Source organism: Melospiza melodia, unplaced genomic scaffold (assembly GCF_035770615.1).
Source record: "Melospiza melodia melodia isolate bMelMel2 unplaced genomic scaffold, bMelMel2.pri scaffold_32, whole genome shotgun sequence".
NCBI lineage: Eukaryota > Metazoa > Chordata > Aves > Passeriformes > Passerellidae > Melospiza > Melospiza melodia.
In genome coordinates this window covers 7,911,623-7,939,280 of record NW_026948638.1, presented here as the reverse complement: position 1 = coordinate 7,939,280, position 27,658 = coordinate 7,911,623, and the positions used below count along the sequence as shown (strand labels likewise).

General features: G+C 51.3%; 1 protein-coding gene across 1 annotated transcript; it reads left to right on the top strand.

Annotated features, from left to right (window-relative positions):
- Window positions 1-1,899: 1,899 nt before the first annotated feature.
- On the top strand, window positions 1,900-22,153 carry LOC134434127 (olfactory receptor 14J1-like; the record flags this gene model as incomplete). Its single annotated transcript, XM_063182817.1, has 2 exons — window positions 1,900-2,361; window positions 22,052-22,153. Coding segments are annotated over 2 exons (564 nt in total), but the record flags the coding sequence as incomplete, so codon positions are not given.
- Between the last annotated feature and the right edge of the window lie 5,505 nt (window positions 22,154-27,658).

Below are 27,658 nucleotides of genomic sequence, written 5' to 3'. Positions count from 1 at the left end.
ATGTGGGCTAGTGGGGGATGCTGAGGGCAGGACAAAGGGCTTACAGTGCCTAGCCTGGCTGGGGCTGTTCCAGGAGGCCCCAGGGCCTCAGCAAAAGGTGTATCCTCCCAGCCCTTGGTGGCACAGACCCTGCTGTGCCCCAGGGCACCAAGACTTGGCTTCTCTTTGTCCCCACCTGTCATCACTGCCTCCAGTTCTCTGCTCTGCCTGGGGCCTGGGGACACTTTCTCTGTTGTGTTCCTCAGTGGGACCCATTAAAAGTCCAAGAAACCTTGGAATTGGATTCTGACTTGGAGTTCTGGAGAGGTTTCTTCAGCTCCCTCTCAGGGACTGATGTTCAGGGCCTCAGCACAAAGCCCCAGAGGCTCATTAAAGTCCTGGTGCTGTGTCTGTGCTGCTAAGCTGGGCTGGGCTCCTGGCACAGAGACAGTTCCTGGTAAGCAAGAAGAGCTTCAAAAGCACATTTCCCTTGATGAGCAGCGCTTCTGCCAGCCCAGCAGGGCTGGGGCACTGCCTGCAGCCACCCCAGGCACAGCTCAGAGGCACAGAGAGTTTCAATCAGTCAGGGCTGGGAAGGGGCTGAGAAGTGCCTGGGGCAGAATCATTGCCAGCCCTTGGCACAGGAACCTCTGGCTGCAGGACAATGCAGCTGCAGCTCCTGGAATGATCTCCTCAAGCTGGAACATCCCAATGCCTACAGACCCTGTGAGTACCTTCTCTGATTGTCTCTTGTGCAGAGCAGCCAGGGGTGCCCAGGGCTGTCCTGCAGAGCAGGGTCCTGCAGCCCAGGGTGCTGTGCTGGGGCAGGGACTCTGCTGCCTGCCAGGGACAGCTCTCAGTCAGCCCTGGCAGCTGCTCCCAGTGCTGGGGGATAAGATCTGGGTGGGAGGTGACAGCTGGTAAGGCTTGGAAGTGTTCTGCTTGTGTGGGGAGGATGCTGCATTGTTCAGGGCTGCTCTTAGCATGGCATTTAACTGCAGCACATTTGCAAGTAGATTATACAGGGAGCATAGCAAGGCAGGGGCTGCATAAAAGCGAAAATCCTGCTTTTTTAATATACTGCTCAGGGTTGCCTGGATGGAGCCTATAGATTTTCATCTCTCAGTTCAGAATGGAACAATAAAAACATTTTGTCTCAGATCTGAATAAAGCAGGCAGTGACAGATATCTGCACAGGGCCCCTTTGAGGCAGCATCAGTGTCTCTTTTCCAGCCTCCTCAGGGTTGCTCTGACATTCCTATCAGAGCCTGCAGAGCCAGAGCATCCCCTGGGCAGTGCCAGAGCTGGGAGGGGTCTTCAGGGCAGAGCTGAGCCCCCAGGGCTGGGCTGGGCTCTGGCAGCACTGGCAGGGCCCAGCCCTTGGCACAGGGAAGCAGCTGCTGGCAGGGACTGCTCCAGGCAGCAGAGCCCTGGGCAGGCAGTTGGGGGAAAGTGCCCCCAAGATGTGCTGGGATATTTCAAGTCCTCTCCAAACCCAACTATTACATGATTACTTTTCTTACAGATCCCCATGCCAAGACAGCTCAAATTTCCAACAGCAGCTCCATCAGCCACTTCCTCCTGCTAGCACTGGCAAACACGCGGCAGCTGCAGCTCCTGCACTTCTGCCTCTTGCTGGGCATCTCCCTGGCTGCCCTCCTGGTCAATGGCCTCATCATCAGCGCCGTAGCCTGCAGCTACCACCTGCACACGCCCATGTTTTTCTTCCTGCTCAACCTGGCCCTCAGCGACCTGGGCTCCACTGTCCCCAAAGCCATGCACAATTCTCTTTGGGACACCAGGGACATCTCCTACAAAGGATGTGCTGCACAGTTATTTCTGATTTACTTCTTCCTTGGAACAGGACTTTCTCTTCTGATCATCATGTGCTATGACCGCTATGTGTCCATCTGCAAACCCCTGCACTACGGGACCCTCCTGGGCAGCAGAGCTTGTGCCCACATGGCAGCAGCTGCCTGGGCCAGTGCCTTTCTCTATTCGCTGCTGCACACAGCCAATACATTTTCCTTGCCCCTGTGCCATGGCAATGTCCTGGGCCAGTTCTTCTGTGAAATCACACAGATCCTCAAGCTCTCCTGCTCAAATTCCTCACTCAGGGAACTGGGGCTAATTGCAGTTAGTGCCTGCTTGCTATTTGGTTGTTTTATGTTCATTGTTTTCTCCTATGTGCAGATCTTCAGGGTCGTGCTGAGGATGCCCTCTGAGCAGGGACGGCACAAAGCCTTTTCCACCTGCCTCCCTCACCTGGCTGTCGTCTCCCTGTTCATCAGCACTGTCATGTTTGCTCACCTGAAGCCTCCCTCCCTCTCCTCCCCATCCCTGGATCTGGCTGTGTCAGTTCTGTACTCAGTGGTGCCTCCAGCCCTGAACCCCCTCATCTACAGCCTGAGGAACCAGGAGCTCAAGGCTGCAGTGTGGAGACTGATGACTGGGTGCTTTCAGGAACATTAAACTGCTGGTCAATTTCTGCAAATCACTTGTAATAAAACTAGTTTTTGATACTTCTTGTTGGTTTCATTTTGGAGATTTCTTTCCTTTGTTTTAGTTTTTCCATTCTGTCCACAAAGAAACATCATTGCTTGTGCTATTTCTCATTTTGTTTCTCTCCATGTTCCCTGTGGCCACAGACTGTGTCAATGGGGAACTGCTCTCTTGGTGTATTTAAAGGAAGTAAAGGATGTCCCAGCAAAGTTTTCTGCAGAGATGCCCTTTTGTTGCCTTCTCTGGAGCTGCAGCAGCAATGTCTGTGTGCAGAGCTGGGGGCAGATCAGTTCTGGCACATCAGCCCTGATCCTGCTGGCCACACCATTCCTGAGCCAGGCCAGGAGCCACTGGCCTTCTTGGCCACCTGGTCACACTGATGGCTCATGTCCAGCCTGCTGTTCATCAGTCCCTGCAGGTCCCTTTCTGCCTGGCTGCTGTTCAGCCACTCCATCCCCAGCCTATAACACTGGGGCCAAATTGCAGGGCCGGGTACTTGGATTTTTTAAACCTGAAATTGCTGGATTCAGCCCCTCAATCCAGCCTGTCCAGGTCTCTCTGCAAAGCCCTTCTATGCTCCCACAGATCAACACTCACATCCACCTTGGTGTCATCTGCAAAGATGTCCTAGGTTCCAGGGGGCCCCTCAGTGTCACAATGGCCTCTTGGTTACACAAGGCCCTGGACTGTCACACTGTTCTCCTTTGGTCCATGAGACCATGCAGAGCAACAATGGTCTCCTTGGTTCCGTGGGGCCCCAAAATGTGACAATGGTCTCCTTGGTTCCATGGGGCTTCACATGTTCTTGTTTGTGCTGCACTTTCACAGTGGCCCCTTGGTTCCATGAGGCCCCAGAGTGTCACAATGGCCCCATGGGTACATGAGGTCCCACACTGTCACCATGGTCTCTGTAGTTCCACAAGTCCCCTCAGTGTCACAATGGACTCCTTGTTTCCACGAGGCCACACAGTGTCACAACGTTCTTCCAGATCCCCTGAGGGCCCTCGTGTCACAGTGACCCCTTGGTGACACAGGATCCTGCACTGTCACAATGTCCCCTTGGTTCCATGAGGCCCCGCAGTGTCAGAATGGCCCCTTGGTTCCACTGGGCCCTGGAGTCTCCCAATGGTCTCCTTGGTGTTCTAGTGTCAAAATGGTGAAACCCCTTGGTTACACAAGGCCCTGCAGTATCACAATGGCCTCTGTGGTTCCACAAGGACCCAGAGTGTCACGGTGCACTGCCTGGTTCCATTTGGCCCCAGAGCACAACAGTGGACCCCTGGTTCTGTGGGGCTGCATGGTGTCACCATGGTCCTCTTAGTTCCATGAGGCCTTGCAGTGTCACAATGGCCCCAGAGTGTCCCAATTATCACAGACTGACAGAATCAAATAGACTGGAAAAGACCTTTGGGATCATCAAGTCCAACCAATGCCATCCTGGCATAAATATTTCTGATTAAGGCAATTGTGGCCAATTATTACCATAATAGGTAATACATATTTATATAAATATATCTGCCCATGACAGGAACCCTGTTAATGTCTGAGACATCCTGGGTCTTTGGCAGCCTGGGGACTCCTGGGATGTCACCGTGGAGCCCCCGTGAGTGCCTGTGACAGTTCGGTGCCTTTGCAGCACAAGGTCCCCTGGGATGTCACCATGGAATGGCTGAGACTGCCTCTGACGACAGGGCTCTTTACCATCCCCAGAAAGCCCTGGGAGGTCTCCATGGAGCCCCTGTCTGTGCCTGTGACATTCCAGCTCTAGAACAGCCTGGAGACTCTTGGAAGGTCCCCATGGAATCCCTCTGAGGGCCTGTGACAAATCTGATCCTAAGCAGGCAACCATCACCAGCCCCCCTGTTGCTATGGTCAGTCCCTTGGCAGCTCCATGGAGACCCCGTGCCAGGGGTGGTTGCCATGGACACCAGCTCAGGCCTGCAGACACAGCCCGTTGCCATGGCAACCATTGGCAGCCCCATCCCCAGGCTCATGGGATCCCAGAATCACAGAATTGGCTGAGCTGGGAGGGACCCATCAGGATCCTCCAGTCCAACTGCTGGCCCTGCACAGGACACCCCAACAATGCTAGCCTGGGCCTGGCAGCGCTGTCCAAACGCTGCTGCAGCTCAGAGAGCCCTGGAGCTGGGACCCTTCCCTGGGGAGCCTGGGCAGGGCCCCAGCAGCCTCTGGGCAAAAACCTTTTCCTGACATCCAACCGGAGCCTGCTCCGACTCAGCTGCAGCCGTTCCCTCCACTCCAGTCCCTAGGCACCAGAGGGAAGAGGTTCCCACAGCCCCAGCCAGGGACCCGTTCCCAAGGCTGCTGCCATGGCCACCAGGGCTGGGACCGGCTGGGATGCTTGTTTTCCACGGGCGGGGGTTCAGGAATGGGATTCCCCAATTTCCTGCCCCCACTAAAACCGCGCTGCCCTCACTGCCCTCCCGCCTCCCATGGAAAGCACAAAGGCAAAGATCCTGGGCTGGGATAAGAACAATTTATTAGGAACAGGAACAAGATAAGGGACAAACAGAACTGAAACATTATTGATAACAGAAGGGATAAATGAAACAGTTTACTGGGAAAACACAACTCACTGGGTCTTCCTGGCCACAATTTCCCCTGTCTGGAAAGGACACCCTTCTTCTCAGGGAGAGAGAGAGAGAGAGAGAGAGTTTCCCTTTTCTGCACCTGGAAATTCTCTGAGGTGGGAGTGAATGTAATGACACAGCCATGATAAGACCCTCATGTTTTTCACTGCCACATCATGACACTGGTAGGGGCAGGGAAAGGGACTGGTGTCTTCCCAGCATGGATCATGGGGAACATGGATCACCAGGGTTCTTCCCAATGTGGGTTCTCCCATGGGGGATGAAGCTGGAGTGGTGGATGAAGCTGTTCCTGCATTTGTGGCATTTGCAGGGATCCCTTACTGGTGGCTCCGTTGGTGACTGGTCAAGTGAGAGCTGGTGTTGAAGCTCTTCCCACATGTGGCGCACTGGTAGGGCCTCTCCCCAGTGTGGATGCGCCGGTGCTTGATGAGGTCGGAGTTGTGCTTGAAGCCCTTCCCGCACTCAGGGCAGAGGAAGGGCCTCTCCTCAGTGTGAATCCGCTGGTGCTGGAGGAGACTAGAGCTGCTCTGAAACCTCTTCTGACACTGGGGACACTCGTAGGGTTTCTCCCCAGTGTGGATGCGTTGGTGGGTCACAAGGTTGGATCTGTAGCTGAAGCCCTTCCCACACTCCCCACACTTGTAGATATTTCGTGCAGATATTACACGAAACAGCCACCATGGATCCTCAAACTTGTGCAGGGCCCCTAGACTTCTAAAATTCCTTCTAAGGGAGGAGACTGGGAATGGCTGGATCCAATCCCAGCCCCAGTCTTTCTCAAAGGTGTAAAAGATTGGACATTGGAATTGGTCTTTATCGCTATTTGTCCCACAGGATTAATCATAGAATAGCAGATAAATTTATATAAATACAGTTCTGATTTTTTTCTGATCATGATTAGACAGAATGGTTTATTTACACCACAGAGTCAATGAAAAAAATGAGTTATTGCTGCAGTCTTAGGTGGTCTGGACAAAACCTTCCCCGAGAGTGTCTTGTGCCAATGCGTAGGAACCACGAAGAGCACCAGCACACAGACACACACACAGACACACAGATACACACACACACACACACACACACACATACAGAGAAAGAAAGAGAAACGCTGTAAGTGTCCAGAGGCCAAAGAGAAAGGATTGTCCACGGCATAAATGAAGGGAAAGAGGGTGCAATGGAGGGCACCAGGTATCCAATGGTCTGAGGGCGCAGGGGTGGTACAGTGGGAAGGGACCAGTAGGGAATGCCAGGGTACATGGACAGGGTTACACACCAATGGGAAGGGAGAATTCGCCAGAACATGAACATGTAAGTGTAAAAGGGGTAGAGAAGGCCAATGGAGAGGACAGAACTGGGACAAATTAACACAGTGCTGCAGAGCACCATGGGGAAGCCTTTTTTCTCACCTTGAGCTGTGAGGAGTGCCCAGAGCCTGTGGTGTGTCTTTCCAGGGCATTGCTACTGCCTTTTCCCTGGTAGGCTCACAGGTTTGCACAGTTGTGCAGTGTCACAATGACCTCCTTGGTTCTGCAGTCCTGCTGTGGCTGCTGTGTAACAATGGACCTGTGATACCATGAGGCTCCATAGTGTCACCATGGTCCCTTTGGTTGCACAAGGCCCTGCTGGGACATGATGGACCCTTGGTTGCATGAGGTGCCTGGGCTCCCACAGCCCCTCACAGACCCCTATGGCCTCTCAGAGTTCCCCATGGCCCCTCATGGCCTCTCAAGGCCCTTTATGGTGCCTCATGACTGATGGCCCCTCAGAGCCCCTCATGGCCCCTCACAGCCCCAGGTGCAGGGCTCCTCCAAAAGGAGAAGGGGTCAAGTCCTGCTTGTTCTCCTTTCATTTCAGTCCCTTCACAGCCGCGAGTGCAGAAAGGCTGAAATGGAGCCTTTCCCCAGCGTTTCCCTCGGGGTTAACTGTAGGCTGAAGCTCTGTGCTGGCCCCGGCCCCAGTGCCACCCTCCCTGCAGCCTCCAGGCCTTTGCTGTCCCCCCGTGTCCGTTCCCTGTCCCCGAGTCCCGCCCGGCTCTGGCAGCAGCAGCAGCAGCTGCAGCGCAGGGGGTGCCGGCCCAGCCCAGCCGGGGCTCCCGGCCAGGAGCAGCAGCAGCGCCGGCCCCTTCCCGCCTGCTCCTGCCTCGGCTCCCAAGGGCTTTTCCCAGCTGAACTCTGGGGCAGAGCAACCAGCACCCACACACAGCCCTGACTGCTCAGGGCCTGCCTGTGCTGCCCTGAGCCAGCCCTCAGAGGAAGAAAGGATCGGGTTCCAGCGCTGTTTACAGCACTGTTTTACTCACCCTGAGGTGACAACAGCAGGCTGCTGGTGCCTTTGCCTTGGCAATTGGAGATCACAGCTGCTCTTGGCCCTCTTCTGCTTGCCACCTGAATTTTATCCATAAAACTGCAAGTGCCTCTTTCAGTTGGTGCTACCCACAGTGCTTTCATGACAGTGAAGTCAGTATTTTTGTCTCGGACATAAAGATCAGCAGATACTGGAACGTCCACCAGCCCCTGAGCACTAAAGTGAGGGGAATTAAAGCCACACAGGCCACATTTGCAGCGCTCCAACAGAGCCCTGTTGCTGGCACTGTTGAAATAGAATAAACTGACAGAGGCCATCACAGAAATTGCCTCCGCAGTGTGGAATTAAATTGAAAAATCCACCAGGAGAAAAAGAAACAAGAACTTCTCGACTCACTTCATTGCTCCTTCCCAGCAGCAGGAAATGCAGATACCCAGAGGTGTTTTGCACTGCTGCTGCCCCCAGTTTGAGCCCAGGCTCTGCCCAGTCCCAGCGGGAACCTGAGCCCAGCCTAGGCAGCTCAGCACACACGGGGCCAGGCCCAGAGCCCCGGGCACGGCTGCCCATTGCGGGGCAGCGGCGCAGACGGAATGTCCTGCGGCCAAAACTCCTGCTCCTGCCACACAGCGCCAGCCTTTTCCCCCTCCTCCTTCTCTCCCAGCACGGCACAAATTCCAGCTTGGAGAAGGCTGCCCCAGAGTGGGCTTCACCTCCTCATCCAGCCTGAATGTCCCTGCAGAGGAACAGGGCATCTTTCAGGCACTTGCACAAGCCCAGGCTTCTCACTTCATCGGGAATCTGGGATGCAGATGGCCTTGTTAAGAAAGCCAAAAGTCGAGGGAATGGGTTATAGATTACTGAAAAAAAAAGTCACTCATCTTTCAGGCAAGGTTTACCAAGTCATTTCCTGCATTTCTTCTTTTCAGATTCTTTCAGTTGGCTACTCTGGGAAGTCCAGCTTGTACTGGTGCTTATCATGAACTGATTGTGCTCTTGATTTATGCAGCAAAACACCAAATGTGGAATCATCTATATGGGAGTGTTATGAATGATCAGTCGAAAGCCAAATTATAAAAAATGCGAAAAGATTTCTTTATCTTTTTCCACGACTAAAATATGGTCTTCAAAACCACCACAGCCAAAGAGACAGTGTCGAGCCCGGGTTCAGTGCTGGGTGAACCTGGATCCCACCTCTATTGCATCGGAGCCTCCACCATTCACGAGAGCTGCTTCTTGTAGGGATGCTTCATATAGTTTATTATGCCTGAGCAAAGAAGTCCCAGTTTCTTTTGTAACTGCATATTCATAGTTGGTTCTTTCAGTGTGCAGAGCTGGACAATCGCCATTTCCTTGTTGATAGCCAGCGCTGATCAGATTCAGGGAAGTCACGTATTCACAGATATCTTTCTGGTGACTTTGGCTATCTTGATCGATGTTATCAATAGGGCAATGATCGCTCTTAGGGGTCTTCCGATGACTCGGGATAATGGTGATCATTGCGCTGGGTGTGTCTATTCTTGGGCTAAAGTTCTGATCGTTATCTGACCACCTTCAGGAATTTTGGAATTTGAATAGACTCCTGCCTCTCAGGTTGCTTGTGATCAGAGACTTGGTTGGATTTTGCAATCTTTATGAAATACATGCTTTCATAGCATTAGTTATTTCCCAACATATATTACAACACCACTACAATCTCACAGAAGAAGGCAATCATACAGATCAGCGTATGGTCAAATTGCCCCCTAATTCTCATAAAGTCCATCATCTACTCTGCATACGCTTACTTTGTATTTTTGTTTCTCAGTTATCACAGAACTGAGAGCTGCAAGAAAAAGAGAAAGAAATATGAACAGTCCTTGGGTAAGGGAAATACTGGACTGTCAGGAACTAAAAATAGTTGATAGCATCTGTATCAGGCAAGTTTTTTTACTCTCTACCAATGTCCATTTCAGGCATCCTGTTAGCATGACTTAGGATTTTGCAGCTAAATGCAATGGGCTGCAATTTGAGAGGCCTACAAGAGAGAGAGCTCATTCTGCTTTTTCAAGATGGTATTTAGAAACATAAGACACCAACTTGGAACTATTCAAACCTCAACTTGCAGAATCCATCTCAAATAGACAAAAATAACAATGGCAAGAGGCCTTGGAGTCTCCATAAAAATGCCCACCACTGTCATGATAACTCTGTGCTCGTGGCACTGAAATAGATGGTGACCAAAGAGACTTTGCTATTATCCTCCTTAACCCAAAGGAAAATTTCAAAGCCGGAAATGGCAATGCACTCCCCTTGTGTACAAATAATTTATGCGGCTTTCTGTCCTTTTCCCACATCACCAGAGGGGACAAAGAGGGTTTTATCCTGACTCTCAGCTGAGCTCAGCCACTGGCCATGGTGGGGAGCTGGAGCCCTCCCTGTCATTATAACAGTGCAGGCCAGGGATGGCCCTGCTCCTGTGGTAAAGAAACACAGCACCGGTGTCAACTGCCCATGTTGGATCCCAGCCCAGGCACCTGCCTGCAAGCTCATCAACTTGTTAAAGTACCCAGAAACAGCCAAGGGTTTGGCAAACAATTCTAACTGCAGTGGGAGAAAAACACATCCTAAACTTATCCAGGCCACCCACACACATGACTGAACAATGTACAGATGACTTGAAATCCTGAAAGTTTTGAAGATCCACAGGATTTGGAAAAGATGCTACAGAATGGAAGAGAAGAGCTGTGTTTAAAAAACGAAAAAGCAAGCAGAACTGCTTGGGCATTGCTTTGGTAGTAGGTTTTTTATCTTTTCCTTTTTTTTTACTTTTCTTTTTCCTTTTTTTCTTATGTTTTCTATAAAATTGAAACTGGGAAGGTCTAACCTCCATTGCTCAGGATGTTTATCACATGTCTACCCTGTCCACTGAAAAATTCTTGTCCTTCAGAAACAGAGTTCCAACATTGTTCAAAAAACAAGTGAGAAATGCCAGGCATGGCTGGAGGCCAAAATGGCAGGTTTCTGAACTGGTTAGGTTTCTGAACTGCCACTTCCCTTTCTGATACAACCAAAGCTACAGCAGGTGCTGATGTGTTGCAGGGGCATTTTTAGAAGGGGACCTTGGTGGAAGTGGTGCCAGCAGATGGCAATGGGATTTTGTCCAATGGCACACAGAACACGGGACAGGTGAGAAAGACAGTGGTATCGGTGAGTATTTGCACCTTACCAAGACAGGAGTTGCATTCCAGGAAGGAACTTCTCCTTCCACCATTTCGATGCCCACAATTCCCAAAGACCATATGTCCACTTTGGGGCCACATGGTTGACCTGTCACCACTTCAGGCGCCAGCCACCCAGCAGCGCCGGCCACGGAGCTCCGTCTGTCCTGCTCAGGGCTGAGCTGAGCAAAGAGGCCAAAGTCAGCTGTGGAGAAAACAGCAAACCATGAAAGCCAGCTCCAATTAGGAAACCAAGCAAAAGAATTCCCCACTCTCGGACTAAGAATGTGCTGTTGAATCTCCTGGAGAACTGTCCACGCTCGATTTCCTTGGGGCTTTAGCCAAGGGAGTATGGAACTGGCCACCTCCAAAAAAACCCAGGTTTCTTAACGCTGCTCACAGCAGTGGACTTTATTCCCCTGAAGCTTTAGATTATAGCTCCCTCTGTCTGGAAGGGACACACACAGAGCAGGGCTACTCTTGACTGCTTGTGGTTCCTTATACCTCTGTGCATGTTGCAACTGTGCCCTCAGCTCGCAGCAGGGGTCCCTGCACTGCCACCAGCACCATTTTTGGGGAGCTGGCAGTCATGCCAAGCAGCCCCACACCCACATCCCTGGAACGCTGCACCTGACCAAGAATATACTGACCCAGCTTGACAGAGCCGTCAGTTCTGAGAAGGATGTTTCTGCTCTTCACATCTTGGTGGATGACGTAGTTTGAATGAAGAAATTGCAGTCCTTGCAGGCACTGAGAGAGAAAACAGAAACAGGAGGGCAAAAATGAGTGATGTGATTTCATCCCACAAGAAAGAAAACAAAGAACCTGAAAGATTCCCTCTCCAGGGGAATGGGGAGTAAGGGCAGAACAGTAATGGCCACTGAGAGGAAGAGCTTGCTGCTCCAACACTTGCAGGGCAGGACCTTTCTGAGGAAAGGCACATCAGCTTTTGAAAGAGCAACAGCACCTGCTGTTGTAGGCTGTCCCCTGCCAACCAGCCAGGACGACTCCTGCTGCAGTGGGCGTGCTTTTTCCTTGCAGAGGACAAAGGAGGGGTTTGGAAAGGAAAAGTCCCTCCCTTTGGTGCGAAGCGGATCACTTTTGGGTGGGAGGCTGCATGACAAAGATTTTCTTGCTGGCCTCAGCACAGGCTTGGATGTATCACACCAGTCACTTTCCAGAAGCAAAGAGCATTTTGGCTGCACTACTATCCTTTTCAGCTGAGGACTGTGAGAAATGAGTCGTTTTTCTTTGCTGATCATTTCAAATCCTGCCACCAGCACCTCTGCTTTCACAGGCAAGGAATGCAGTGAAGACAGACTCCAGGCAAACATTTAGAGAGGCAAGGTGGAGAACAGCAAATACAAATACAAGAGACAGAGCGAGAATACAACAGCAGGAGAGAAGAGTACTGGCAGTGAGTACAGGGAGTGCAGGGGCACTGGCAGGCCTTTCCCTTGAGATGCTTTTACTTGCCCATAGAATAGCAGCAACACAGAAACAAAGCTTGGCACAGGAAATCACTCCAGCTCTGAGCCCCTGTTTCCCAGACAATGCTGCCCAAGCCCTTGGAAACACAGATGGGATTGCTGACCTCCCGACTGATGGCTGCCACCTCATCTTCCGACAGGTAGGTCTGGCTGATGACATTGCTCAGAGTGCCTCCATCCATGTACTCCATAACCAGGGACAGTTCCTCACCCACAAGGTAGCTGAAAGAAGGAAACAAGGGCATGGAGATGAATGTACATGGCTAGGTTGCTGTTTGGAAAAGATGGGTTGACTCTTCTTTTCAGATCCCTTTGAGACAAAGACAAAATAAAGGAATATACATCCCCTCTTGGCTGTGCATTGTTTGCCGTCTGTGCAGTCTCAAGGAGAAAGGTGCAGCTGTGAAAAAGGAGATGTCTCAGATGGGCAGCAAGCAAAATGTGCAGTTTAGTAACAGCCCAGATAAAAAGCCTGTCATGCATGGTGTTTCTGGGAAAAAGCACCTAGTCTTCCTGGCATGCATAGCAATGGAAACCAGTGGCAACAATCCAAGGGAAATCCTTGTTAGTTTACCTGGACGTAAGAAGACACTTGAAAAAAATCAAGCTCCAAACCAAAGTGGTGGCTGTGAATATAGAGATCATTGATTTAGTAAGACACGACTCATCCGGGTTTTTGAACAATTTTCAAATGCCATGTGCCAGCAAAGACTCATGCAAACAAAATGCAATCTCTTCCCATCCACTGGAGATGAAAAGAGCAATAATAATTAGCCAATAATTACAGCTCTATTTTTTGCCAGTGACCAAAGTGGGATTTTACCTTGCATGTTTGCAATATGTGAACAAATATTCATAGGACAAAAGCACAACTCACCTGTCTAAACAGTTGACCAGGTTGGGATTCCTGTTCACCTTCATGACCATGAGTTCATTGACTTTTAGTTCCTTCATCTTCAGTCCTTGAAGCTGTATTTTCTTGATGGCCACCTAAAATGACATTGAAAATCAGTAACTTGAGAGGTTGGCGGCACGAAACCACAAGGCACGTGGAGCGAGTGATTTTGCAATGGCACAGCTGAGCTGTGCCAAACTGCCTTGTGATTAGGCACTGCAGTAATTAGGAACTGACATTCCAACAGCCCATTTCTCTGCTCCCTTGGGAGCCAGTTACAGGACATGTGGGGCCACTGACATTTTGCCTTGACCACTTGGTAACAGCGGTGTCTCAGTTATCACCCACAGACCTCTGACCACACTCTCTGCTGCTTGGTTTGGGATTCAGAAGAAGTAATCCATGCCTTAATACTCTGTGGATACATCCTGGGCTATGGGCAGGGCTTTGGGCTTTCAGGGATGCCTTGCAGATCTCTCCCTATGTGCAGTTCCCAAGTGCAGAACTGCAGGTGGCTAAGGAACTACCAGTAACTTTCAGATGGATTTGCTGGCAGCCAGAAATGAGAATTCAGGACTCTGAAGCTGTAGCCCCAAAGAGTAGTGAGGTGCTCGCAGGCACCACCTTTGTTTTAGCAATGGAGAGCGAGTGAGCGCGTCCTTCTCTGAAAGGAACCGCTGCCCTCCGTGCCTTCCTTCAGGCAGCTGAGGAGGACAAAGTCCCAAATGTGTTCTGTGGGCTGGCACCAGTCTGTGCTTCGTGTGCCTTTTCAGCACAGCTCTGCCCAAAGCTCCAGCCACAGCTCACACCAGAGGGGAAAGCCCTCAAGTGCAGCAGAGTCTGCAGGGGCTGTTGACATTTACCTCTCCTCCTGTGGTAGTGTCGAGTACTTTACAAACATCTCCAAAAGTCCTAGAAACAAAACAGAAGCAGAGAAAGGAGAAGCCATTTAGATCTTGCAGTGAAAGCCAGCCCATACAGTGTGAGATCAGTGCTGGAAATGCCTAAGACCTGCAGGACACTGGAAGCATGGAGATATCTGACAATGCCTTCAGAGCACACTTAGAAATTCTGATCAGCACTGACAATCTGAGCCCAGTACCTGAACACATTTGCAGCTTGTCTGACTTCACACTTGATACCTATTCCACCAGAAAAACACCTGATGCATAGTTTTGTACAATTAACATTGCTTGGACTCACCCACTGCCAATATTTTCCAGTTCAATGTACTTTAGAATAGGCTTTTCCATCTTCACCATTCTCCCTGAGGGAAACAAAATGCAAGATGTTCACTTTAAAGCAGAGATCCCACCTTCTAGGAGATACAAAAGGCAGCCCCACTGTCTGGGGCTCTGAGCCCTCCCTTGGTGGACAGCTGGCTAACAACAATAGGAACAGGAACTGGAACACCAAGAAAAGAACAGCAGGCCCCCAGCACAAGTGGCTGGCACAGAGACTGATTTCCAGCATCCTTTGAAGTGAGAGACCTCTTGACAGCAGGCACACAGGGAAGCACAGGGAGATACATTCAGAGGAGACTGAGACCAGAAGAGAATACCTACCTAGGCAAGTAAGTTTGTCATCTAGAAACATTAAGGAGAGCTGGAACTAAGAGTGCCTTTGTTTTCTTGGGAATAAACACTGTGAGATTTAGAAAAGGTTTCTTACTTGCTAAGATTAAATGCACCTGGACATCTAGAATCAATTCCTCTGAACAGATGCCAAGTTCAGAATATTGCCAAGTGTTCCCATCTTTTCCACCTTGCAGCAGTTTGCCAGAAGAATGCCTCTGTGTTTGTAAACCAGAGCAGCTCATGCTAGAACCAATCCCCACGGGGCTTCCAGCATCAGGCCCCTCACCCTTTATGAGCAGGCTGAGCCCAAAGACGCCCTTGCCCGTGCCCTGCGTGAAGAACCGCGCCGCTTCTCTTCACCCTGACAGCGCGGATCAGTCGCTCCCATTGCACTCGCCCTCTCGGCACCGCACAAGTCCCCATCTTCCCAACCCGGCACGGCGGGCACGGGCACAGAGGACAGCAGTGCTCCTCAGGCGTCCCTGTGACACAGAGAGCTGCCCAGAGGAGATGCTGACCCTCTGGTGAGTCCAGGCCGTGCGAGGCAGAAGCCGGCCCAGAGCAGGGGCTGCGGCCTCAGGCAGCTCCGCGCTGCAGCAGCTGGGCAGCAGCGGGACCCTCCCAGCTAAGGAAGACTCCAGCCTCTGCATTCCCACAGCCCTCAGGGGCAGGGCAGAGACCACAACAAGGCTGGCAAAGCCCCAGCATGAGCACTGACAGGCACTGATGGGAAGAAGCCAGAGTGAGCCTGAGCCCCGGACAAGGTGTTGCCCCCATTCAAGACACAACAGGATGGGCTTTGAGATCAGCCACACTGAGGCACAGATCAGTGCCCTTTTTGTCCCAACAGGTGATGGTAGACACAGAATCCACTGGGCTCTGGTCTCAACCCTACCAGATCTTATCTGAGAGCACAGCACTGGCAGCTATTAAGGGCAAGAAGCAGATTCATTGCGTTGTGCTGCAGAATCACAAAGGGCTTGATGTGTTCTCCTAGAGACTGATTGCAGCAGGACTTCTGCCAGTGGCTAGGACTCAAGCAGTCACAGCCTTCTGCTGATCCAGGAATAATCCCTGCTTCTGCCTTCGGCAGAGAGGGAAGCTCAGGCAAACTCCAGCCAGTCTAAGCTGCCCTCAGAGGCAGCAGGAACACCCAGAGCTCTCTCTTGCTGCCTCGGAGCACTGCCAGCACTTCTGTGACACTAAACTGAGCAGAACCCTTTGGTACAGCTATGCTGACACATGCACACAACACACTGTCCCTCAGATGAGAAAGATACCAGACGTACTCTGTTGCTCCAGGGAGTCACCCGCCGTCTCCTGTTGCTGAGCAGCAGCTGGGTCAGCACGGCAGGTGAACCAAGGGCTCAGGCTCCACTTCTTCAGCTGGGGAGCAAAGGCTCCTTGGGACGGCACTGCGGCTTCTCCAGCAGCTTCAGTGTCAGAGTCGGTGTAGATCTGAGACAAGAAATGAGTTGATGTCAGGAAGGTGTGGCAGAGATTGCCCTGAAATGCAAGAGTGATTGCCATTTGAAATGCAAGCCCTTAGGAAGCTGCTGTCAGTCACATGCAGAGCTCCTCAACTGGATTGCTTTGGATGTCCACTTGTGAAACCAAATGGTCAAAACCAAAGGCTGCTTTTACTCGAGTTCATAGCCAGTTTCTTGTTCTAAAGGATGACTGCAGCAACGACCGCTCCAGTTCCTCCCAAAGACTCCTTTCCCCCTCCTAGGTCTGCAGATACATTTGCAGCTCCTCATTCTAATGTTCTACCTCCTGCCATGAAATTCTCTTTTCCTGCACCTTCTTCGAGTCGAGCTTATCCTGGAGCATCTCTGGATGGTTCAGTGCCTGGGCCTCATGCCAGCCTCGGGGCTCTTGGTTGCCCGTCATTTGCTGGAACTCTCTGCAGGCTGCCAGGTAGGATGGCGACACTTCCACCTCAAGTCAAACAGAACAAAGCAGTCAGAGACTACAGCTTGTCCCCGTCAGCCAGGAGCCATCGACTGGGAAGAAAGGAAAGAAAAGGACAGGAGCATTCACAAGGGATACAGACAGCTTGTGGCTCGTATTCCAAATGTATGTGAGTGACCATGTTCACCTGCAAAAACACCTCAAGAAAAAGGGTGACCTGGAAGAAGCCAGCAGGAGTTCATTCGGATGACTGTTGGCTAAATGGCCAGAGCAGTAATGCCACTGTCTAGAGCATCAGCTGAGATCCAGCAGAGCAGGAAGTGTCCTTGAGAGCAGCTCTGACAGAGGCCTCATCAGGATGGCACTCAGAGGCATCACCCACCCCCTGCTGCTGCTCTGCACTGGAAAGGCAGGGCAGGCAGAAACCACCCCTTGGGTGACTGCAGTGCCTATTGTTATTTCACTCGCTTTTCTAGAGCCTTTTGCTCCTGAAGGAGGCGATTCATTTTCTCTTTGATGATTTTAATTTTTTCATCTAGCCTCTTCTTCCTTGCTTTTATCCTAGCCTCAGTTTCTTGCAGCTGTGCCTCCATCTGTTCGTCAATTTTCTGTAAACAACAACGGAAAGGACTCTCTCTCATGAGTGGAGTGGCTGCCATTCCTTCATTCACCTGTTTATGTTGATTACTCCTGTGCATAGGGAGATTCTTCTCCTCTTGGATGTCTTCATTCCTCCTCTTCACTGCCATGATGGCACTCTGAGCTTCAGGCAGCTCTGCTTGTGGCTCTGCCTTGATGTTCTGTTCACACAAAAGCAGAGCAAGTGACTGAGAGCTGCCATCAAGCTCAGCTTTTCCCTCTTTTAGCCTCAAAATCACATTTATTCAGCCCCTTCTTTCTGCTTCCCTACCCAGCTCTGTTTCCACTGTAACCCTCCTGTGGTGGTGCTGATCTCTGCAGATTCCAAGGCTCTGTCCTTCCAGTGCCTGTGGGACTCCTGGCCTCCTCAGTCCCAAGAGCTCTGGTTTATGCCCCTCTTCCTGCCCTTCCCTCTGTCCCCTGGCCAGTCAGGCTTACCTGGCCATTCTCCTGTGGCTCTTCCACCTGCTGCCTGAGCTGCTCTTCCTGCTCTCGGGCTGGGAACAGCTCTCCCTGAGTCTGGCATGGCATCTCAGATGAGGCAGTGTGCTCCTGCTCTTTCTCTAGAAGCACCTGCACAGAAAGCAAGAGAAGATGGGTTTCAACTTCCCATACGCCCTTTGTGGGCCGAGACTCACAGACTGCTGGGCTCACACGTTCCCAAAGCACTGTGCTGCTGCTCTCCTGGGTCGTTCTCTGCCCGAGGGGAGGCACAGATTCCAAAGTGACCCTGGCCCTACAATCAGGGGCCACTGGGACTGAAGCTCCAGCAGCCTCTCAGGCAGCTGACCGGGAAGGGGTGGCATTTCTCAAGGGTCTGGTGAGGGCCTCCCTCTGCTTCTGCCATGGCCTGTTTGTCTCTCCTGAAGGGATGCCTTTAGGTGAGCTTTGCATCTTCCACTGCTTTGGAGCAGAGTCAGGAAGATTTAAAAAGATAGATAGATGGACAGACAGATCTCACTTTTATAATCTCTCTTTACTGTACTGTGGTATTTACATTCTTTGAATGGAGAGAGATATAATTCTCTCTCCTAGGTTTTTTTTAAGGGAAGGTAGTGAGAAACTTAGAGAAGAAGAGAAAACAATTCTAATCTGTACTGGCTGTTCTTGTTTTTTAGTATATGAAGAATGTGTTATAGTGATTGTTTTCTGAAAGTGATTTGTTAGTTGGATTTTAGTGATAGTTGTTTAGATTGATTAGCTAATTAGATAAAAGACTGCCTGGAGACAGTCACGAGTTTTTCTTCAGTAGCTTTTTAGTGAAGTATCTCTTTAGTATAGTTTTAATATAGTACTAGTTTAATATAACATATCTTAAGAAAGCATTTCTTTAACCTTCTAAATCATGGAGCAAAAGCACATTATTCCCCACGTGGGAGTCACCATGAATCAATCCTGTCCTTTCTGTCGCTACACACATCAGCACTCGGTAGCAGTGCCCCAATCAGCAGCCATCCTGAATTTGCTCTCCTGTTTCTTCAGTAACCCACACTCTTGGGGAATCTGGAGCGTGTGGGTCCTTATGGAATGCAATCAGACCCAGAGCATTGCACTGGGAACGGCTCTCTTTGTGCATCTGTGCTCGGGCAAGTTCTTCGCTTGGACTGGACCACACTGATGGTGCTGAAGTGGCTGGAATCAGAAATGCAGCCCAGCCCCTCCCAGCTCCTCTAGTCTCTGAGCACCAGCTGAAATGCAAGGGCATTGATTTCCTACTCAGTTCCCAAACACAACACACACTGATTGCCTGGGCAACCAAAAAGACACGGGAGCCGTTAACTTGAAAATGATGGGCAAGCCCTACTGGCTGGTCTGGCACCAGAACAGCTCATTCTGCACCAACATCCCTGCCCCAAACTATGTGTTCTTGTGCAAAAATACTGCATTATCCAGAACTGCCTCCTTGAACACTAAAATTCTAGCAGAATTTCTGCCAGTGCTATAAAAGGGCAGGAAAGATTGAGAAAAAAGCTCCCTTGCTCCCTGGAGAAGGAGAAATTGCACAAGGCTTCTCCTTCTAGCAAACAAACAAATCAACAAAATATGAAAGTGTAACCTACTCCAGTGTCTAAAGCACTTGGATGAAGTGAAGGGATGTTTGGCAGGGAAACAGCCCTTGTGCTGAGCATTGGCTCTATGGATCTAAGGCAGGGATCTATGGAAGTCTGCCTGAAGGTCCCTCATGGGCCCCCATTGTCCAGGCTAAAGCTCCCTCAGCCCCTCCTCCCTGGCCTTGTGCTGCGCCCCTTGCCCAGGTCCCCTGTCCCTCTGTGCCCACGCTGCAGCCCCTGCATGACTTTCTGCTTCCCAGGGCCCGCAGCTGCACACAGCACTCCAGCTGTGGCCGCAGCGCTGCCCAGCACAGGGCCACGCTCCCTGCCCTGCTCCTGCTGCCCCACTGCTGCTGGCACAGCCACCGTGCCCTTGGCCTTCTTGGCCCCCTGGCCCCACGCTGCCTCATCTTCAGCTGCTCACGGCCGCCAGCCCTGCGTCCTTTGGGCCCACGCAGCTCCCCAGCCACAAAGGTGCCCATTGCACTTCAGATACAGCAGGCACCATTGCAAGGTGTACACCCTGGTTTTAGCTTTACAGGACAGCAGTCAAGGACTTGCAGCTTTGCTCCCACTCTAGGCTCCAATGCAGTTTTCAAATGTGGTTTTCAAAGGAGACTACACAATAGAAGGTATCGACAGACACATGCAGTGTCTGGTTTTTGCCTCAGAAGAAGGGTTCAGAACTACTCCCTTTGTTTCTTTTGCCACGCCTGACAAGAATGGTCCCCCACAGCTTCATGGACAACACAGTCATCTCCTTGCAGCTTATCAAAGACCAAGAAACAGGCAGACTCAAAACACCTATCTGCTCTGCTACTGGCTGCTCTGCCTGAAGAGGCAAAAGAGCAACCTGGCAACAAAGGCACCAAAATCCCTGACTTCAAGCAGCAACTCCACATCCCCAGTGTGTCTCTGAAATACTCCCAAGTAAACACACCCAAGAAGTTTGTGGAGACAAAGCACCAGAAAGAACTTGTGTGGTCAGATCAACTTTTTTTTTGTGCCTGCAGCTACTTGGCCAGTCTGTGCAGGGGGACAGGTCTCTCCATGCCACAGTGTCCCCTGTGTATCCAACAAGGCTGAGCACAGTGTCTTTGACATGCTCCCTGCTCTGGGAACAGGGAGCCTTCCTGCTTCAGGCTGGCCCCTATCAAAATGCCAGGAAGCTGGTCCCTAAACATGACAGACCAAAGCCCATTGTCCAGCTGTCACAGGCTGGGGGCAAACACTGGGTCCTGGCAGGACTCCAGCACTCAGCATCCTCAGCCAGCAACAGCAAGTGCTGGCTGGTCAGAAACTTGCAGCTCTGCCCTGCACTAAAGACAGCAGCACACACAGCTGGCACTTACTGGCTCAGAATGTTCAGGCTGTGGTGTGAGCACAGCTGGAGGCTGGCGCTCATCCACCTCATTTGCCTCCTCTTCGGCCTCCTCTCCATGAGCAGAGGGAGCCAGGGGAGAGACTGCTGTTGGTTCTGTGATCTGTGGACAGACAGCAGTGTGAGGGACAGAAAGTTACCTATAATTTATAACCTTATTTCTATTCAGCACTTTATGCTATTCAGCTCTATTTCTACAACCAGCGCTGCTAAGGACAAATCAGAAACTTTGGTAACAATGGGATTCTAAGTCACTGCAACTAAATTTAAATGGGCTAATTCAACAGAATTGCTAATAGTTCTGAATTAGACATTTCGCCCTGGCTACTATCAAGAAGCAACATTCTCTCTGCAAAATGAGCTTTTCATTCCTTGAAAGTTCTGAAATGGAAAATTTCAGAACTTTCAGAGACCGCCTAGGAGCGCTGGGGGAGTGAGCAGGGCTGGATGGAGCCACAGAAAGCAGGGATGGTGGGAGGAGCTGAGCTGAGCTATTGGAATACCCAGAGCTGGGATATTGGGATGGCCAGGGCTGGGATATTGGCACAGACAGAGCTGGGATATTGGGATAGCCAGAGCTGGGATATTGATAAACCAGGCTGGGATATAAGGATAGCCAGGGCTGGGATATTGGGATAGCCAGTGCTGGAAGATTGGGATAGCCAGAACTGGGATATTGAGATAGCCAGACCCAGGACGTTGGGATAGGCAGAGCTGGAATATCGCGATAGCCAGAACTGGGATATCAGGATAGCCAGAGCTGGGATGACCACAGCTGGGATATTGGGATAGCCAGGGCTGCCATATTGGTACAGCCTGAGCCGGGATATTGGGATAGCCAGAGTTGGGATATTGGGATAGCCAGGGCTGGGGTATTGGGATAGTCAGAGCTGGGATGTTGGGATAGTCAGAACTGGGATATTGGGATAGCTGAGCTGGGATATTGGGATAGCTGAGCTGGGATATTGGGATAGCCAGGGCTGGAACATTGGGATAGCCAGGGCTGATGGCTCTGATGGCTCTGGCTGATGGCCAGAGATGGCACATTGGGACAGCCAGAGCCGGGATATTGAGATAGCCAGACCCAGGATGTTGTGATAAACAGAGCTGGGATATTGGGATAGCCAGAACTGGAACATTGGGATAGCCAGGGCTGGGATATTGGGATAGCCTGAGTCAGGATATTGGGATGGCCAGAGCTGGGATATTGGGATAGCCAGCCCTGGCTCAAGGACAGGACCTGGCCCATGGCCGACAATGCCCTGGAGACGGGGCCGGTACAACCAGAGTGGGGGGAGTGGGGGGAGCCAGGGCTGGGCTGGGAGCTGTGAGAATGGAGGGCTCTGAGGGGCTGGGATGGGATCTCTGGGGATGGGGGGGGATCTGTGGGGCTGGGATGAGAATCCAAGGGGCTCCCTGAGGCTGGGACACAACTCCATGGATACGTGCTATCCTTGTTCCCAGGTCTCCACATGCTGCAAGTGGTTTCCAGCTGTGACCTCCTGTCCAGTGGAGCGTCCATGGATCTCACCAGTATGGCTACAAGGGCTGGGATTTCATCTCCTTCCAGCTGCGATCCAGGAGCTTTGCAGTGTCTGATGGTGCCATCTGAATCAGCCAGAGGTGCTGGGAATCCAAAGGGATCATGGTGGAGCAGACGAAGCATTACCTGGGACACACCCGGGTGGAAATACATCAGATGGGGTTGGGTGGCTCTGGAGCACACAGGTGAGTGTGGGAGGGGAAGGGCAATTCCTGTGGGAATGGGGGATTCAGGAATGGGGTACTTGGGAATGCAGGAATTACCATGGAATTTCTATGGCCAGATCTCACTCTCATTCCAGTCAGGTTAGAATTCCATGAATGGATCCCACTCTAACCCACTGCCATGGGAATTCCATGGGGAAATTATTTGAATGGATGACCAATGCAATGCCAGCAGTGCAATGAGAAGTAATCCCTGCTGGGATTCCATGGGACATCAGTCCCAATCCTTTGCCCAGGCTGGCTCTGCTGTGCCCGTGGCAGTGCCAGGGGAGTGTCCTGTCCCTGCTCTGAGCCCAGCACGAGCCTTTCCTTGGCTGTTCTGTCCCTGCCTGGGGCAGGAGGGCACTGCCGGAGCAGCTCTGGTGGCCGTGGGCACCCGGCCGGGCTGCAGCCACTGCAGGGGCTCCTGGGGAATATTCCAGAGCAAAGCTAAAAGTAAACAGTTCCTGGAGGGGATTCTGCCCCTGGGACTGTGCTGGGAGCCCAAAGACACCAGCCTGAAGTGCTGGAGCTCAGTGTCCCTCGGCCAGGCCATGTTCTGCAGCTGTGCCCTGTTCCTCGGCTGTCCCCTGTCCCTGAGCTGTGCCCTGTCCCATGGCTTTCCCCTGTCCCTCAGCTGTCCCTGTCCCCTGTCCCTCAGCAGTCCCCTTTCCCTTGGCTCTATTGGCCAGGGGTGGCAGCAGGACCCGGGGCAGCCCTGGGGGAGAACAACCCTGAGCCCCAGCAGGGCCAGTTCCCCCAGTTCCCCCCAGGTCACTCCCAGCATGGGCCCTGTGTCTCCCAGTCACCCCCAGGATGCTCCCAGTCACTTCCAGTTACACTCAATATGATCCCAGTATCATCACGGTCACTCCCAGTATGATCCCAGCATGATCCCAGCATGGTCCCAGGTGTTCCCATTCACCCCTACTATAGTTCCAGGCACTCCCAGTATAGTTCCAGTCCCTCCCAGTATGATTCCAGTATGAACCCAGTCACTCTCAGTATGGTGCCATTTGCCTCCAGTATGGTCCCAGTCATCCTAAGTTACCCAGTATAATTTCAGTCACTCCCAGATACCCCCAGTATTCTTCCACTAACTTCCTCTATGGGTCCTCTGTGATCCCAGTCACTTCTGGTCTCTTCCAGTATATCCCAGTTGCCCCCGGTGTGTTTCCATTCACTCCCAGTCGCTCCCAGTAGCTTCCAGCATGATTCCGGTTGCTCATAACCACTCCCAGTAACTTCCAGCATGATTACAGTCACTTCCTGTATATCCCAGTTGCCCCAGCATGATCCCAGTTGCCCACAGCCTTCACCTAGTCACTTCCAGTATCATCCCAGAATGACCACAGTCACCATCAGTGTGGTGCCATTTCCTCCCAGTCTGATCCCAGTTACTCCCAGCATGGTCCTAGCTACTCCCAGTCTGATCCCAGTTGCTCTCAGTGGCCCTAGCATTGACCCAGTCACTCCAAGTATGATCCCAGTATTAGTCCACTCTGATCCCAGTCTCCCCCAGCATGGTCCCAGTCAATCCCAGTTGCCCCCAGTGTAGACTCAGTCACTGCCAGTTGCTCCAGGTACCCATTGAGATTGGGTTCCACCTCAAAATTCCCTTAATCCAAAGACGACACCAAGACAAATTCTGCCGTTCCTGACAAGTCTGGCTGACCTTGGCCTAGTGAGGCTCTCATCTGCCTTCCAAACATTGGGGCTCTGTGCTATGGAAAAGAGCAGTCTTTCTCATCCAGGTGCCCATGGCCAAATTGGGGTTCCACCTCCAACATTCCCTGTTGTGACAGACTGGAGGAGATTGTTGGCTCAAAACATTTCATGTGTGGGGGAGGAAGGGGCGGGTCCAGCTCTGCCCTGCCCTGGAACCCAAGCCCTGCCCTGCCCTGGAACCCCAATTCCCCCAGAGCCTCTATCCCAGCCCAGCAGTGGCTGCCAGTCCCTGGCACAGCACAGGCAATGCTCCACAGCCACCTCTGCAGCCCCAGCCCAGCTCCTGAGGGACCAAATGAGCCCAAGTGCCCCCTGGGGGAAGGGCCCAGGAAGACCAAGGGGTATTCAAAGCTGACCCCAAGGCAAGCACACATCTTGACCCTGCCTCCTCTTAGAATTTCCTTCTGAACAATGCTGGAATACAGGAGTTGGTAGCTGTGTGGGCACTTCTCCGTATCTTATTTGTCTTTCTCTCTTTCTAATTCCCTCTTCTTGCAAATTTTGAGTTACCTAAAACTGAACAGGCTGAGAGGTTGTGAAGTTGAATAGGCCAAATTCATGCTTTGAGAGGTGTTTTGTTTTTTTGGTTTTTTTTTTTTTTTTTTTTTTTTTGATTAAGTGTCCTATTAAACCTTTTGCCAAAGTTTCTCTCATTTTCTAAATTTCCCAGTAAAGTTCCTGTTTTGTTGTTTTTGAGCTCCTGAGCATCTCTTGTTGGTATTTCTCCAGGGAGTCCAGCTCAGAGTACACAAACAATTTTAATTCCTTTTAAATGTCTCCTTGCAAGAATTGTTTGGGGGTTGGGGGTCAGGGCTTGTCCATCCTGCTTGGCACAGCCCAGGCAGGGTTTTCCCAGCCCCATTCCACACTCCATTTCCCAGCTGGAGCCGCTGCTGCCTCTGAGTTGTGCTGCCCCAGCCCCAGGGACGCTCTCCTTGTCTGCCCATTCCCCCACGGTCTCTGGGCAGGGATGGCCTCAGTGGGGGCTGCTGACATCCTCAGCAACTTGGAGGCTGCTGCTGAATTTTCCTGCTCCAGAGGCTTGTTCAGCCTTCAGAGCTTCAGTGCAGGAATTCAGTGTCCCAGGGCTCATTAACATTCAGAACACCTTAACAAGCCAAGACTCTGGGAATAATTTGATTTCAGTTTTCAAATATTTTTTGGTTAATTAGACAGTCTTTAGAAGTGCATTTAACTGAATATGTTCTATTTTAAAAGACAGGGAGAAAAACTTATTTTAGGTCTTGTTTAGGTTTTTTTTCCCTCTGTTAATAGCAATCTCCAGTTGACATTGAATCCAAGTACCTCCTCATGCAGTTTGAATAGATATGAAAATCAAGACCCTTCATGGCTGACAATCAATCAGACTCTGTCCCTACCCCCACCCCACCATTTCCCCCATCCAAGCCCTGGCACTCAGAGCAGCCTTGTGCAAATCTGAGCTCCCTCCAACCCAGGCTGCACCTGCAGCTTTCAGCTCCTTGGCTCCAACTCCCACCTGCTTTCCTTGGAAAAGGAGCTGCCCGAGACACAGAGGGATGTTCATTTATTGTCAGCCAACAAAGCCAAGGGAAGGCACAGCTCCATCAAATTCAAAAGTCATTCCTCTGCTGGATATTAAGGCCACTTTCCACAGCAGACATCTCAGAGCAATGGAAAACACCTGTGTCCAGCACAGATCCCAAGGTTCCCCCAAACCCCCCCTGCCCCAATTCTGCCCAGATTTGCACTTTGCACACACGAGTCACACACTGAAGTCAGGAGCTCCCTCCATGGCCAGAGGAGGAAAAGAGAGAAAGTGGATGAAGAGCTCTCCTGTGCAGAGCCAAGGTCCAGTGGAAACCCCAAATCATCAGGTTTGTGTCCTTTGGGGTCAGGGACTGGTGACACTCAGAGGCACAGAAAGGTTTCTTGCCAACAAACACAAGTTGAACATGTGAACAGTTTAATAACCATCACCGCTCTTCCCTCAGCTCTCTGGGATGTCCCAGCAGCATCTGACATGTCCACAATCCCAAAGGGATTTCTGTACAGAACAGTTATATACAAAGATAAAAGAAAAGGTAATTCTCTGATGGATATAAAGGCAATTAAGATGTAGACTAATGTGGTATTTATTTGAACTTCAGAAAGATGGCGACTCCCTGAAGCTCAAAGCATGAAGCCAGTCAATTGAGAGGCACTGGAATGACCAGAGAGCATCAGGAGGAGGAAATCTGGGAGGAATGGGAAGGGCATTGATGCAGCTGGTCTAGTGAAGAGATGTCTTTAGACATGGTCATTTTAACATGAGAGATTTAATTATTCCAGGAGAGCTGGAAACACCTGAGGGAAGAGGGTCATGAAATATTACACTGAATAATGGTGAAACGAGTAGAGGGGAAGATCAGCATTTCTTGTGCTGCTAGTACTTCAGGCCCTACAGCAACACCAGGGCCACCAGGGCAGCGGGGCAGGGCCACGGCAGCAGCACTGGCAACACCAAGTGCTGCTGCTGCTGGGCACAGCTGCTGTGCCAGCACTGATCTGCCCCCAGCTCTGCACACAGACACTGCTGCCGCAGCTCCAGAGAAGGTAACAAAAGGGCATCTCTGCAGAAAACTTTGCTGGGAGATCCTTTTGTTCCTTTAAAACCACCAAGTGGGTACCCCGTCATTGACACCATCTGTGGCTACAGGGAGCGTAGAGAGAAACAAAAAGAAAAATGGCACAAACAATGACCTTTCTATTTGGACAATATGGAAAAAATATAACAAAGAAAAAAACTCTCACAACCAAACCCGTAAGAAGTATCAAAGATGACTCTTATTCCAAATGATTTACAGAAATTGGCCAGTAGTATAATGTTTGTGAAACCACCCACTCATCAGTCTCCTCACTGCAGCCTTGAGCTCCTGGTTCCTCAGGCTGTAGATGAGGGGGTTCAGGGCTGGAGGCACCACCGAGTACAGAAGTGAAAGGGCCAGATTCAGGGATGGAGAAGACATGGAGGGGGGCTTCAAGTCAGAAAATGTGGCAGTGCTGAGGAACAAAGAGACCACGGCCAGGTGAGGGAGGCAGGTGGAAAAGGCTTTGTGCCGTCCCTGCTCTGAGGGGATCCTCAGCACAGCCCTGAAGATCTGCACATAGGAGAAAACAATGAACACAAAACAACCAAGTGCTAAACAGATGGAAAACACAATAAGTCCCAGTTCCCTGAGGTTTGAGTGTGAGCAGGAGAGCTTGAGGATGTGTGGGATTTCACAGAAGAACTGGCCCAGGGCATTGCCATGGCACAGGGGCAGGGAAAATGTATTGGCTGTGTGCATGAGAGCATGGAGAAAGGCGCTGACCCAGGCAGCTGCTGCCATGTGGGCACAAGCTCTGCTGCCCAGGAGGGTCCCGTAGTGCAGGGGTTTGCAGATGGACACATAGCGGTCATAGCACATGATGATCAGGAGGGAAAATTCTGCAGAGATGAAAAAGGCAAAAAAAAATAATTGTGCAGCACATCCTTTGTAGGAGATGTTCCTGGTATCCCAGAGGGAATTGTGCATGGCTTTGGGGACAGTGGTGCAGATGGAGCCCAGGTCACTGAGGGCCAGGTTGAGCAGGAAGAAGAACATGGGCGTGTGCAGGTGGTGGCCGCAGGCTACGGCGCTGA